The sequence below is a fragment of the Podarcis vaucheri genome (assembly GCF_965113315.1).
Source record: "Podarcis vaucheri genome assembly, chromosome: 4".
In the NCBI taxonomy this organism is placed as follows: Eukaryota; Metazoa; Chordata; class Lepidosauria; order Squamata; family Lacertidae; genus Podarcis; species Podarcis vaucheri.
The window spans coordinates 67,364,873-67,379,246 of NC_138762.1; the positions used below are offsets into that span (position 1 = coordinate 67,364,873).

Below are 14,374 nucleotides of genomic sequence, written 5' to 3' on the forward strand. Positions count from 1 at the left end.
TTGAACAAAATGCATTAAATGAAATGTCTGCACATAAGACTCTTGGTCTTTTCAAAGAAGACTGCTAGGCTGTTAAGAAAATCGAATGCACTTTACAGTCTGGAAAACGTGTGGAGGATCTCACCACAGTTGGAAAGATATTTTCAGGTGTGTAGGTATCATTGCTAAGCAATATGTACTTGAACTTTATTATAAGGATTAGCAAACCAGTGTTGATCTCATCCTGTTTGGTATTGCTACACACACAAACATATTGCCCTCAGGCAAGAGGTTGAAAGCTTTACTAATAGTTGCTTTCAGAGTCTTCCGACTGAAAGGTGGGGTTTTTAATGTGTTCTGCATCTTTATACACGTAATATCTAGGTTGGATGACTGTAACATGCTTTATATCATGGGTGAGCAAACTAAGACCCAGGGGCCAGATCCGGCCCAATCACCTTCTAGATCCGGCCCCGCGAACGGTCCGGGAATCAGTGTGCTTTTATATGAGTAGAATGTGTGCTTTTATTTAAAATGCATCTCTGGTTTATTTGTGGGGCATAGGAATTCATTCATCCCCCCCAAAAAAAGTCTGGCCCCCCACAAGGTCTGAGAGACAGTGGACCGGCCCCCTGCTGAAAAGGTTTGCTGACCCCTGCTTTATATGATGCTATTCTAAAACCGACCTTACAGGAGATAAGTGAAACTAGACAAAAATTGTAACACTAAGTGTGTTTGATTTTTTGCTCAGTGGTTTGTCCTGTAAATACTGATTAGGCTACTCTTGTGTTATTAAATTTTAGCAAAAATATTTTGCAAAAATGTGACAGTTGGAATCCCTATAAAAACAAGATAATAAAAAATTAAGTATTTAACTAGTTTTTAGGCACTTGCTGTGATTTTGCTAAAATGGGCATTTCCTCTTTTGATGTTTATTAGCTGTAGATGGATTTCTGAAAACTGACGAAAGACAAAGACTAGCCAGGGAAAGGAGAGAAGAAAGGGAAAAGTATCTTGGTAAGTTGACACTTTTCTTCCTTGGATGTAGCTGGACAGCCCACTCTGGGAAGGCATCCTTGAGGATCTAGGTGGCAGGCTTTAAGCCTAATTTTCCAGAGGTTGGGGGCATGTTCCCTAGTCTTTCCTGCACTGACGATGGCTCTGGCCTGTATTCTCAGTTTAGAACCAGAGGCATTTATTTTTTGAAAAAATAAAACAGGGACTTCTAGGCCTCAACTTCATAGACCTCTTCCTTTGGCTGTACCGTGCTAGGCCAGGCTATTTAGGATCGTTTGGCTTGGGAAGGTTCTTGGCAAGAACAAAAGTTCTTAGGTACTCTTCCATACAACATTCACCTCCCCAACCTCAGCCTCTCACTTTCCAGTCTGTTGGTGGTACCAGCTCTAATATTTCTGAAGCATGAGGGCTCATGCCAATGGCTGTAGTTGCAATTGGGGTACCAGCACATGGGGAGTAAGCAGCAGTAATCCATGAGCAGAAGGGGAAGTATAGATCTGGTTTTATTATTTCTGCCTCTTTGGACTTGGTGCTACATGTTTCAGCCCATGTAGGGTGGTGGACTTCTTCAGTTAGCTGCTTACGTGTTTGAGGAAAGCTTTACTTTCATTTATGTTGCTGAATTTTCCACTTAACAATTTAGAAAAGTTGAACCATTTGACTGCTTCAGTGTGTGTGTGTGTGTGTGTGAGAGAGAGAGAGAGAGAGAGAGACAGAGACAGAGACAGAGACAGAGAATGTACATTTGCACTTTAAAAAACCCAAGCCATGCTAGTGGACCAAGACTTCCTTTTTTTTGTATGCTGCGTCATTCTCTTTCAATATGTATGCACTTCGTAGATTTGTATTCTACATCAGAATAGGAGAATCTCTCTCTTTATTGAAGCTGCTAGGGAACAGCAAATCTTGGAAAAAGAAAGGAGAGCAAAGCTTCAGTATGAAAAGCAAATAGAAGAACGATGGAGGAAGCTGGAGGAGCAGAGACAGAGGGAGGAGCAGAAAAGGGCGGCTGTTGAAGAAAAGAGAAGACAGAAGCTCAGAGAAGAAGAGGTACGCAGTGCTTTAGCACCCTGTACTGGAGGTGGGGACCTGTTTCAGCTGGTTTGGAGCATGCCCAACCTTCTGGGAGCCACATTACTATAGGAGGTGGGGCAAAACAAAATACCTCATCAAACTGGGGAAAAATATCACCTCTGCCACCCCTTGTCACAAATGCACATTCCCATCCCTCTTTCCCTCTCTTGCTCTTTTTGTACACATACGTGCTTACAAGCATTCACACACTCATACACACACCCTCTCTCAGTAGTGGGCAGCTGGGTGGGGTAGGGTGCTGACCTGACCTTCAATAAGCTGCTTCACAGCTACTTACCGACAGGTAGAGGAGGAGGTGGAAGTGAGGTTAGTGCAGTGCAAGCATACCAACAAAGTCAATCCATTGCTTCCTGGATTGCAGATAGATGCATGTCCATAGGACTCACATAGAGGCAAGTGTGTATGGGTTAACCTAAGGAAGATGCTGAGCAACAGCAGGCCAAGCTGTAGATGTAGAGATCAGTAGTAAGAACCAGCTAGCAATTCAGCTGCACGTATGAGGTGTGTTTTTTTAAAGCAGCTGTGGCTCTTTTTGCTGAAGTGGGAGGGGAGGGAGTGGTGTGCAGAGAGATGCCACCTGGTGACATTAAACTGTCTGGTGCCATTAAGATGCTAGACAGGCTCTGTGACACAGGGTACTAAATGCAGCAGGCAGGAACGAGGTGTAGGTAGACAAGCTGCTGCAGCATGTCTGGATCTGGAAGTTGAGTGTCACTGAGAGATGGACATAGGAGTTGTTGCTGTGGATAATAATGGATCAATGACTGCATGGGCACAGTAGGGGCTTGGAGAGACTTGAGTTCATGGTGGATGGTTGCTCTAACCTGGGAGCAGTGGGAAGATGAACCTCCATCATCTTTCCTTTGACTCCCAAAATTGTAGGTTAAGGTTGGCTGTCTAGAGCTGTTTCTGTGAACATTGATGCATTGAGGAAGGTGGGGGGACAAGTCATTTTTGAGTTTTTTAGAAAAGCATGCTGTGGCTCTTCCTCGTTGTATAAGTTTTTTGGTAATAGTGAGAGTTGACTGGGTTACCTGCTGAACCAATAAGTGCTTGGCCTTTGAGGTGCAGTTTAGTCTTTGGGTTTGGCTTATGAACGTCCTAAATGACTACCAGTTTCTCTAAGTTACAAAAGGCTTAACCTGGACAGCATATTGATAAGTGACCCTTTTGTCCTTTATCATGAGGATTTATTATTCAGGCCCATGCCTAATATGTGCTAGGTTTTGTACAAAAGTAACAAAGCACAAGTCATTGTTTACCAGCTTTGCAGTTGATGTGTAAGTTATTGGTGAGAACCCACAGATCACTAGTTTGGTTCCCAGAAGTGGGTCTACGTTATTCCTTGAAAGCCTTTCTAAGCAAACTGACAACTTCACCTTGCCAGTAGGAGTATCGTTTGTTATAAAGCCACCTGATGTTAGTGTCCCCCCCGTATGTAGAAAGCTAACCAGTTAGTGATCAAACACTTCTCTGTGATGAATAGGTTTGCCATGTGCAGTGCTCTTAAAACGAGCTGCCCATCTCATTGCATTCTTGGGTTTTATGGGTCCATGAAGGGGACTATACCATATACCCTGGCTGGATGCTTGAATCACTTACTCTCCACCCCATATCGGTGAAACGTAGAATTCATTTACCATGTGAGAATTTACTGTATTTTTATTTTGCCCTTCCTCCTGTCAAGTCACTCTATTTTATCCTCAAAACAACCCTGTAAGGTATATTATCCAGAGAGATTGTGACTGTGAGCTTTGTGATTCAGCAAAGATTTGAATGATTGTTTCCCTGTTCCAAATGCAACACTTCCGTTGGACAAGGATAAACAAATATTACCCATGGAATATAAAAGCCTGGTCTGAGAGTTCAGTATCATATTCCAGGGTTGCCATCTGCTGTGTGACAAAGGAATGTTACTTGGGAAACAGGTCAGGGGGTGGAGTGGGGGTGGGGGTGGGAAGACAATTTATAGGGCTCACCCTTGGAAGGAGAAATTATGAGGGGAGAAAAATTGAGCTTCTTTTCTTTCCCCCACCCATAAAAAAACTTGACACGATTTTAGCTAATGGAAAAAATAATGAAAACACCTAGCTATAGTAAATAAAAAACATTAATTCTTAAGTTGCTTAGCAGGTTTTCAGGTTGTTGTTGCCTTTTTTGAAAAAAATAAAAATAAAACGCCACCACACTGGTGATTGCATACATTAAAGGAAGGTTTCTGTGTGATTGGAAGGAATCATTGCAGCAACTGAGCTTCACCACTGAGGCAGAAGACATAGCTCTGCTGAGATGACAGAGTTAATGCTTTCTCATGCATTATTCTTAAACAAATTAAGCCCAGACAGAGCCACAGCAGCAATCTTGCCAGCAGGAGCAGATGCTTGGAGGTGATGTAACTTGTGTTGCTAACTTCAGCCTCTGTACTGACCTCAGTAGTGACTGCAGACAAAGGATACATATATTTTGAGGTGAGTGGACATGGCAGTGCCTTCTTTGCTCACTTCTCTTTACAGTATTGGTAAAAGGACCATTTTGAGTACTGCTTGTATGTATAGCTGGGATAAAGATTGAGTCTTTTTCTCCCCCCCCCTCTCCCTGTGACAAGGGCTCTTTAAGAAAGTCAGACCTGGGTTTAGTTGTTGTTGCTTTCTGCAATAATTGCTTAGGAACGATTAGAGGCTATGATGCGGCGATCCATGGAAAGAAGTCAGCAGCTGGAGCAGAAACAGAAGAGATGGTCGTGGGGAGGAGCACTGGCTGCAGGCTCAGGCGACAGAGATGGTGAGTGAAGCAGGCTGGCTGCATTGCAGATTCCAAACTGCAAAGGCTCGGGATTAAAAAAAGAAAGCTGCAAAATCTGTTGTGACAGTAGACTGGGATGTGTGTGGGAGAGGTTGTCGAGGTGCATCATTTAAAAAAGGATTTTGAGACTGCTTACTGTATTTCATGCCCTGGTATCTTCTTGGAAATGGGCCAACGCCGAAGTTTCTCTACGCAGATTATATACCGGGCGTGGGGTAGGGGGAATTAAGACACCATGGAAAATAAACCACTGCATTGTCAAAGGCTATAGGCTCTGTGTGACATTGCAAAACGCAATTTATTTTTAGCTCAGGCACTCCTAAAATCTCAGGGGAGACTTCTCCATGATTGTGCAGTATTTACTGCTGGAAATGAATTGTTCTCTTTACCCTTTTTCCTCTAGCTGCTCTCTTTTCGGTTCCGTTTCAAAGCAAGCTTCCTTTTTTTTAACCACCAACCATGTATTAGCTTTTATGTTGACCAGAAATCATTTAAATTTGTTGTGAATTCACCAGCTTTTCCCAATAGGTTTTGTTCATGTGAAATATCTCCCAAGTGATAATACAGCTGCCCAGAAAGTATAAGCATCCCTATTTAAGCTGAAGTCTTTAGTATGATCCCCCCCCCAAGGCAGTACAGAAAAAGGAGAAGGATAATCTCTTAACATTTCCAGAAACAGGCTTATTAAAATACCTCCTGTATTGTTTGGAATTTTAATGTTATTGATGTGATCTATCACCTCTTTGCTCTGATTTTTTCTGTTGTTGTGTAGGTGAATCAGAAAATACCCCACCCCCTCTAGGTTTAGCTGCCAACACCCTCCTTCCAGACTCTGTGGCCTCAACTGCTGCTGCTGATTCCGCCAATGGTATTTGAGAGTCTCACAGTGCCATAGTGTCGTTTATCACTTTTAACGCATCCACCAATTTTGTCCTCCCCCCTAACTTCCTGTGTGTTCTTTGTTGTTTCAGTTCAATCCTTGACAGCATTGTTACCAGAAATTCTGGATTCAGTTCCCCCAAGCATCACTGCCGCCCCTTCTTTGGGGAGAGGAACCTGTGGCCATGTAGATGTCGCTGGACTGCAAGTTCCATCATCCCTTACCATTGGCTGGGCTGGCTAGGGCTGGTGGGAGTTGGAGTCCTGCAACATTTGGAGGCCTACAGGTTCCCCGCCCCTGGCTTAGAGTTTGTGCAACACAAATCCTGTTGCAATGGAGGCTTTGTGGCAAGAGGGCTTGGTGGATTGCACCCATGAACTTCACTGTCTGGTTGTTGTTGTTTTGTTATAAACGAAGCAATGCATGCTTGGCATTCCAACGTCATAATGGTGATTTGGATCCTGTTCCTACTAGATGTTGTCAAGTTCATTTCCTTTTTCCCTAGTGTGGGACATACACGTGTCATGTGTACTGTGTGCCTTTTGAATAGCTTCTCTAGGTGGGGACAGGACCAGTTTAAAACATTTCGGTTACAATGAACAAGTTATAATATGAACAAGTAGAATTAATTCCCAGTTACCTTTAGGAGCCATGCACCTATCACCTAATAATAGAATGGATCATTATTTGAACCCTTATTTTGAATTAGGTCCAATAAGACTGTTCTGGGGGTTCTCCTGGCCCTCCCATAGTGAAGTGCAGGGGGGCATTGACATGGAATGGAAGGAGAACCAACCAACTGAGCAGAAGGGGGTAGCTTTATCCCTATCATTGGTCTGTTTCCACTAGGCAGAAGGGATAGGGCAGTGCAATGTGACTGTGAAGCAACACGACCCTCTCCTGCACAGTACATCTGACCAAGCAGAAGTAAGCAAGGGGAGTGCAATCCACTGCCTTCTCCCAAGTTCTACAGTTGTGCACCTAGAACCTAGAGATGGGGATTGCATGTCTTCTGAGTTGCACATAACACAATTGCAGACCACCCCCCACGAAGCTCTTAATCTCAGGGTCATGGGTTCAAGACCCACATTGGGCAAAATATTCCTGCATTGCAGGGGGTTGGACTAGGTGACGCTTGTGGGTCCTTTCCAACACTACAAACTCTATGATTCTGTGACTTCCTTAGTCAGGTGGCCCTATGGGTCATTGTGTCTGGCTGTTAACCAGAAGTTGGTGGTTTGAGCCCACTCTCTGACTTCTGTGTCCTGATGTTCTTAACATCTAGAGTTTCACACCTTCCTTTAGTCCCATCCAGGGTGACCAGTGGTCAAGGATGATGGGAGTTTTAGTGCAGCATAACTGGAGGGCCACAGGTTCCCCAACACTGTTCTCGAGCCCTGAATTGTTTGGAAATTGTGGGAAGTCTTCCAGCGTCAACACGGTGTAGGCAAAAAGCAGGATATGTTTGTCGCATCACTGTTGCTTAAAGAAAAGTAGAGTTAATTTTTATTCATTTTTGCTGTTCTTTAGTACTATCCCCCAGCCCCTCAGTCACTATAAGATAATCTTACACCATACTGTAACACTGAAATGTTTGTAAGCCAAAAGTCTGCCTTGAATTATAGCTCACAGACAGACAGGTCGAGCACCACCAGCCTGTGGATTTTATCAGATGTGCTTTATTCTTTGTGCTGATTCATTCACAAGGTCCACAGTAACAAAATTAAAGGTTAGCTGTGGGAGCATTTGGCACTGTGGAATGAATATAAATGTCTTCAATGCATCTCTCTGCAGCATGTGACAAACTTTCAGCTTCTACAATGAATCTGCCAAAGCAAATGGAGTCGCCTATCAATAAGCGCCTCTCCCACTCCACAGCAACAATAACATGTTCCCCTGACAGAGGCAAGTGAATGTGCTGCTCATTGTCGCACCAGAAATGATCTCTCTCCTTTTGTGTTTAAAGTGCACCTCTCTTTTTCTCTCCTCTCCATCCCCAGCCCCCCAGCCCCTTCCTTTCTCAATTGGTTAATCCTCTGAAGGCAGTAATGTTTACCAGAAATCAGTGCAGAAATCACTTGTTTTCTTTTTTTGGTTAAGTATATTAAGGAAACTTTTCCTTTGAAAACTAAGAGCCCTGTTTTCAGACATTTCAGTATTGCTTAGGTAGGAACTTGAAATTTTAAAACAGGCATCAAAGCCGCTTTTTTCTCTCTCTTCAGCATAAACCTCGTCCATTTCAGTAGTTTTAAGGAGTATAGCCTAAGGTTACCAGATTTTTTTCAATGAATCCGGGGACACTTTTCAACTTCAGTAGGAATGAATGGATTTTGTCAGGGAACTGATTTGTAAATCCGGGGACTGTCCCCAGGAAACAAAGACGTCTGGTAGTCTTAGTATAGCCTACAACCTTAGTGGTTTGATTTTTAATTTTGACGTCTTCCATTACCAGATATGCCAAGAAACAAGTATTTCCCTTAGGGGAAAATTTGGATGACTAATAGATGGGCTCCATTGTACACCTGTGGCACTCAAGCTGTAGGACAGGTCACTCCCAGAGGATGTGGAGTACCTCGTCGCAGTGGATGCGCAGGTGGATTTCTAGGCAATTGTGGAACTTGTAGGAAAGGGTTGTCCCGTGCCTCTTGAATCGCACTGATCCACACAGTATTTGTGGAGCTAGCTGCATGTAGGAGAAGAGCAGCTGCTTTGTTCTCATGACAGTTGCCTGTGTGTTATTTTAAGACTAGAGATCAGGGCAATCCAGCTCTGTTTGTCTTCTAATGCCAGCGTTGGGATTCATATACTAGGGCACAGCAGCCTGTCTGCAAAACTCTGTGCATGCTCATTGTGCTAGGTTGGGGCAGGGCAGAACAAAACGGGACATGTTTTGAAGAGAGGGTCCATATTGAAGAAGTCTGAGAGAGACTGCTGTAGACAGAAGAAAGCAAGAGCAAGCTCCTTGGGCATGTTTTGTGTGGGGAGAAATAGGCCTCTATAGTGGAGTGGATTGATATAACCTATGTCTGAGGGTAGATTTACTGGGCTTCGGCAATCCATGCCATGTCAGCAATAATACCCAGCAGGAAAATATTTAATTACAGTACAGTGGTACCTCTGGTTACGTGCATAATTCGTTCTGGAGGTCCATTCTTAACCTGAAACTGTTCTTAACCTGAAGCACCACTTTAGCTAATGCGGCCTCCTGCTGCTGCCGCGCTGCAATTTCTGTTCTCATCCTGAAGCAAAGTTCTTGACCCGAGGTACTATTTCTGGGTTAGCAGAGTCTGTAACCTGAAGCGTTTGTAACCTGAAGCATATGTAACCCGAGGTACCATTGTAAAATAGTTATTCCCCCTCATCCTCATTTTTCACTGCTTACAGGAAGTTTTTGCTTTTTTCTGTTGTAAACTTAATTTGAGCCCGGAGTTGTGAACATTTCTTTGGTGCTTTTTTTGGTGCAACAATGGTATTCTATTAATTTTCTGTGGAACTTAATTCCGTTCACGTGTGTTTTGGATCACAGCCTACCTACCACCTGATCCTGTTAAGCAGTTTTCACTATAATGATAGAAGTGATGGATCTAAATAGGGTATAACATCCAGTCCTATGCCTGACGTTCAATGCAGAGCTAACTGATTCTGCTCCCATTTGCTAGGAAATCTTTCTCTTAACTGCTAACTATGGCCAGTGTACATTTGTCCTGGACTCCACAGCTCTTATGACCCGGAAGCTTATTAGCTAGCAGGCAAAAAGGGGCTGGAAGATTAGTTTAACCCTCTGTATAGCATGGAGTAGGGCAAACTGCCAGGGTGCTAATATTGCTGACTTCAACACTGGAAGGAATGGCTTAGAATTAATAGTCTAGCACTTGTTGCTCTGAAACTGCTGCCTCGGTGCAGCACTTCATAAATCAAGGCATTCATTAATAGTTCTAGCATTATCTAACCTACAATATCATTGCATATAATATACCATACCCTTCGACACAAATGTGTCTCGTATATTAATGAGGAAGTGTGGTAAATCATAAGGGAGGCTAATACGTTAATGTCCATTCTGCTTGTTAGAGCAAATAACACATAAGGTACTCTGCTTAAAACACTGAAAATCGAAGCCCTCCTAAGAAGAATTAAATCCAAGGATGTGTAGTTCTCAAAGATGCCCAGTTATTTGTTCTTCTCCCCTTCGTTCATTTTTGTTTGGCCATTCATTATGTTTGTTTGCAATTTTTTGAAGTGGCTTTTTTCTTAATGTTTTTCGTTTGTTTCCATTCTTCAGCTCATCGCATGCACCTTAGTCCTATGGAAAACTTTATTATTTCTCGACTATTGACTCCCACACAAGCTTCTTTAGCCAGAAGCAGAAGTACATTAATGCTTTCTGAGCAGTACAGTGATTCAGGTAAACCTAATGTTTTAAGGAATGTATTAGGCTCATAGAAAAAAATAATTTAAGATTCCCACCCCCGGTAATTTATTAATCTTATTCCACATGTAATAATAATCCTTCAAAAACAAGGAAAGCTGCAGAGTTCTATCCAGGAACTTTATTGCTTGGTTGCCTTAGCAATTATGTTGAAGAATGTAACATTTTGGTTGGCTGGAAAACAAACAAATAACAAAACAAATTTAAAAATTGTCTAAATAGTGATTTATAGTTAAGCTTAACTCAAATTTCTAGGAGTCTAAGTAGTAGGACTTTAAAAGCAGTTTTACTAACACTAAACAAGACAGTATGATTTCCTAGCCAGTGAACTACTCTGATTCAAAGTTAGTTATCAAACTAGTAATATCTTTACCATGTATCACTTTTAGAGCTGATTTCTCCAGTCCTTAGGATACTACTTTAGACATGTTTCTGAATCTAAAGTGGTCATGAAAAATTGACACAAATAATTCTCAAGAAGATATTTTAATCTGTTAGGAGTGGCCAGATCTTAAAAACCTGTCAATAGAAGAACTATTTATTCCTATGGCCTAAAGTTTTTAAGCTTAGTGAAGACACTTCAGTAAATGTGTGGTGGTTGTATAAAGAGAGAAAATATGGTTTATTAATGTGTTTGAACAGTTTGTGTTTTTCTGTTTCTAATAAAGATTGCTGTTCCTCCCCCCTTTTTTCCGCCCTCGCTTTCTTTGTCTATGTTCCCTATTGCTCTGGCTATTGTACTATAACTCTTTAGTATTCCATATCTGTCCTCGTGTAGCGCCAGCTAGCCCTCTTAAATCTCCTTACAAGCCTTCGCCCACTCGAAGTATGGAGAGAAAGAAGGCAGCATCTGCGTCAACATCCGATGCAATGAAAGGAGCAACTGCAGTAGAAGTGCCACAGGTGGGCTTGAAACTTGGCCGGACCCAAGATAGATGCTCTTTTTATTTTTTAAGTATATTTATAAGATGGTTGGGTATTCTGTGGGTCAATGTTTAAAGAGTAAATGGCCTCTCTGTTTCTCCTGCTTCCAGCCGCTCTGTTACAACCATTCCTCTGCTCTCTAGATATTCATAAGCAGTGATGCTTGCACTAAGTTCTGTTATGTTCAGCTGAAGAGTCAAGTATTTAGGGAGTCTGTGTGTCTGGTGTGATATTATATTTCCCAGATGGGAAGAGTTTTTTGAAACTTGAAATTAGATTATAAGAATCTGCGACTTAAAAGGATATAATCGTCAGTGCATTGTACCTTTTAAAGTGCTGACGTCAGTGCTTTTAAAGGTTTTTTAAAAAAAAAAAATCTGAGTGCATCACTACAAATAATTTGTTTTGAAATTTGAACTTTCTTTCTTGCGTCCTAACTCAGCAGAAAAATAGTTTAGCTTGTAAGAGCTAAAGTATGCTAATGCTTAATTGGGGTAGGTTTTGACAGTTTTCCTTGCTGCTAGAGGATTTGTTTTGTGTTTGTTTCAGCTCCGCGTGGCGCTGCAAATAAGAAGGGAAATGTTTCAATGCATTCATGTACAGTTCTAATTTTATAATATTTGTGGACACTAGGGTGCGCTCTTAGAATTCTATCTGATAACTAACCAAATACCACAAGGGTAAAACAATAAGAGTAACACCCTGTGGTATTGTTCTTCTTCAATAATACTCAAGTATGTGTATTGAGAAGAATAAATTAATAATTAGAGCAGGTGGCTAGGGGTTAGCGCTAGACATAGTCAAATGCCAGAGATATGTTTCTGTATAGTGCAAACTGCTTGATCATGGTTGTGCCGACCTACATTTTGCACTAGTTATAACTACAGTACTTGGAATAATGTATGTGCAATTTGCTTGATTCTTCTTCATCAAGAGTAATTCATGCAATAGTAAGATACCATGTTTTAAAAATGGTTGCATGTATAGGACTCAGGTTGGTTTGAATTCACCTAATTTTATTGTACTGTTATTTTTAGTTTAAGTTTGGGAATAAAAGTCACATTGAAAGTTTAAAATGGAAATACAGGATACAAGTAATTTAAATAAACATTGCTTTCTTCTGTAGAATTTTGGGCATCAGTGGATATCACTTGACCATTCGAAAGTTCTTACGTAATGGAATAAGTTGCTTTCACTTGTAAAACACTAAAATAATAATATGAGATGCTAAGTCTCTGACCCACCCTTCAGATCCCCCAGAACTTAAGCTTCCCTCAAAAATTCTGCAGAAGTATTACTAATAGTCACAAGTTGATACTTCCTCCCAAACCTTGTTATAACTCCAGTTTGTTTTGTTGACCAAGAAACACAGCAGCAGTTGGGAGGGTGGGATTTATATATTTTATTAAGGTCCCTCTGCATCTTCTCTTGTATTTCAGAGCACTGCGGCTACACCAGTAGCATGTTTTAACTTCTGCACCCCCAACATTTCACAAATAGCAAACGGCTTTTAAAAATTCTGCTCAATTTCAAAAGCAGGTTGCCCTGCTGGGGTCTCTATATGATTCTTTGGAACTTGACCACTGCTTGTAAAATACCCTGAGAGAACTCTATGCAAGGGCACTTAACTGAACTACTTTGCCACTGCAGTATTTTGATTATCTAATATATATAAAGATTTAGTGGAGCTTTGATGGCCATAGGGGGGAAATAAGTTGCAAGCTTTCACAATACTTGTTTAAAAAAATTAAAATACAATTTTGGTTTGTACATACAAGTCTGTTTGTGGGTATCTGTGCTAAATCTGTTTCATCAGATGCCAAAAGTACCTGTCTTTCGTCGTCTTCTTTTTTTAAGAATGAGAAGAAAAAGAAAGAGAAGCGGCCCACAACCCCTGGCACATCATCTGGTTTGGGATCTCCTCTTAGAAGATCTGATTCTCCAGCAGCCATGTCCAAGCGATCAGGTTCACCTGCAACTCCTAAGTAAGACAATTCAGCAAAATCTGATTGGCCCCCCTTTTCCCCATCCTCCCTCACAGTCGCTTCAAGGATCAACCCGTCTCCTTCAGCCTTCCCCTTGTCCCTAAAGCAGCCAGTGGGAGAATTAGGGTTGGAATTCATCAGAATGCAGTTTCCCCTCTGCCTCAATGAGCAGTCTGATGCAGGGGAAAGAAAGGAGGGCATAGGCAGTCTTCAAGAGAAAAATGCCAGTCTTAAAATCATCAGTTTCATTATCATAATATATCTGAAGAGGAAACCAGCAATTTCCTGAACACAGGATTCTAATCGTGTTGAATCACTTTTTTTCTTTTTCTTTTGTTCTGCAGCATGTTGAACATCTGTTGCTACGGAATATTTCCCAAGTTAGTCCTGGCCCAAATTATTTAGAGATGCCTAGGTTGCCAATAAAGTGTCTTATTATATTTTGAGGGCATAGATGAGTAAGCAAGATTCGTCACTTAGCTTGATTACATTTGTCTGTTAGCAATAGAACTGACACTTTTCTGGGAACAGCCACTCACTTCCAATGGCTCAGAACACTTTGGACAGTTACTCATGGCGCCACTCCTTCATCAGTATGCCTGGTGGCAGTCCATCACAGGCCACTGCCACCACTGGGTAAACCTGCTTATGCATGAGATGAGGAGGCTGTCAGCCGCCCCATCCTGCTCACATGGGCTTGGTTGCAGGTGTACCTGACAAAGTTGTGTCATGGCCTGGCGCCTGTGAGCAGAAAATGAGTGCTGCTCCATCCTCTCCTTGCATTCATGTGACTTGTAATGAACCAGCCTCTGCTATGTAAACTTGTGAGCAAATGCACTGCCAGGCAAGAGAGGACAGGTAGTGTTGGGTTGGTTGACACTGGGTGAGGGGGTGGGTGAGTTGCTGAGCGTGGCCTGTCTAGGACATACAAACTTTTGGAGTCTGGCCTGGGTTAAAAAAATGTTCGTGGGGAGGACTGTTAAAATCTACAACAAATTTATTTTTCTGATTGTACCCTTAATTGGTTGTAAAACCACTGATTTAATGCACCCAGTCCAACTATATCACAGAAAATAATGGTAGCTGAAGTTATTACAGTGCTACCTCAGGTTAAGAATTTAATTCGTTCCGGAGGTCTGTTCTTAACCTGAAACTGTTCTTAACCTGAAGCACCACTTTAGCTAATGGGGCCGCCTGCTGCCGCCGGAGCACGATTTCTGTTCTCATCCTGAAGCAAAGTTCTTAACCCGAGGTAATATTTCT

At 42.0% G+C, this 14,374-nt stretch overlaps 1 protein-coding gene across 10 annotated transcripts in view; it reads left to right on the top strand.

Annotated features, from left to right (window-relative positions):
* Positions 1–14,374, top strand: part of MAP7D2 (MAP7 domain containing 2) — a 50,825-nt gene that overhangs the window by 22,323 nt on the left and 14,128 nt on the right. For 2 of the 10 annotated variants that reach the window (XR_014219142.1, XM_082220576.1), the window contains exons 2-9: positions 919–996; positions 1,883–2,046; positions 4,758–4,872; positions 5,666–5,761; positions 7,568–7,678; positions 10,056–10,178; positions 10,957–11,105; positions 12,984–13,111. Coding sequence is in view for 9 of the 10 variants with exons in the window: in XM_082220576.1 (XP_082076702.1) it covers positions 919–996; positions 1,883–2,046; positions 4,758–4,872; positions 5,666–5,761; positions 7,568–7,678; positions 10,056–10,178; positions 10,957–11,105; positions 12,984–13,111 (964 nt within the window). In the remaining variant the exon portion in view is untranslated. Of the gene's footprint in view, positions 1–918; positions 997–1,882; positions 2,047–4,110; positions 4,560–4,757; positions 4,873–5,665; positions 5,762–7,567; positions 7,679–10,055; positions 10,179–10,956; positions 11,106–12,983; positions 13,112–14,374 lie in introns of those variants that run through there. The other 8 variants (XM_082220578.1, XM_082220580.1, XM_082220581.1 and 5 more) reach the window with 8 other exon arrangements.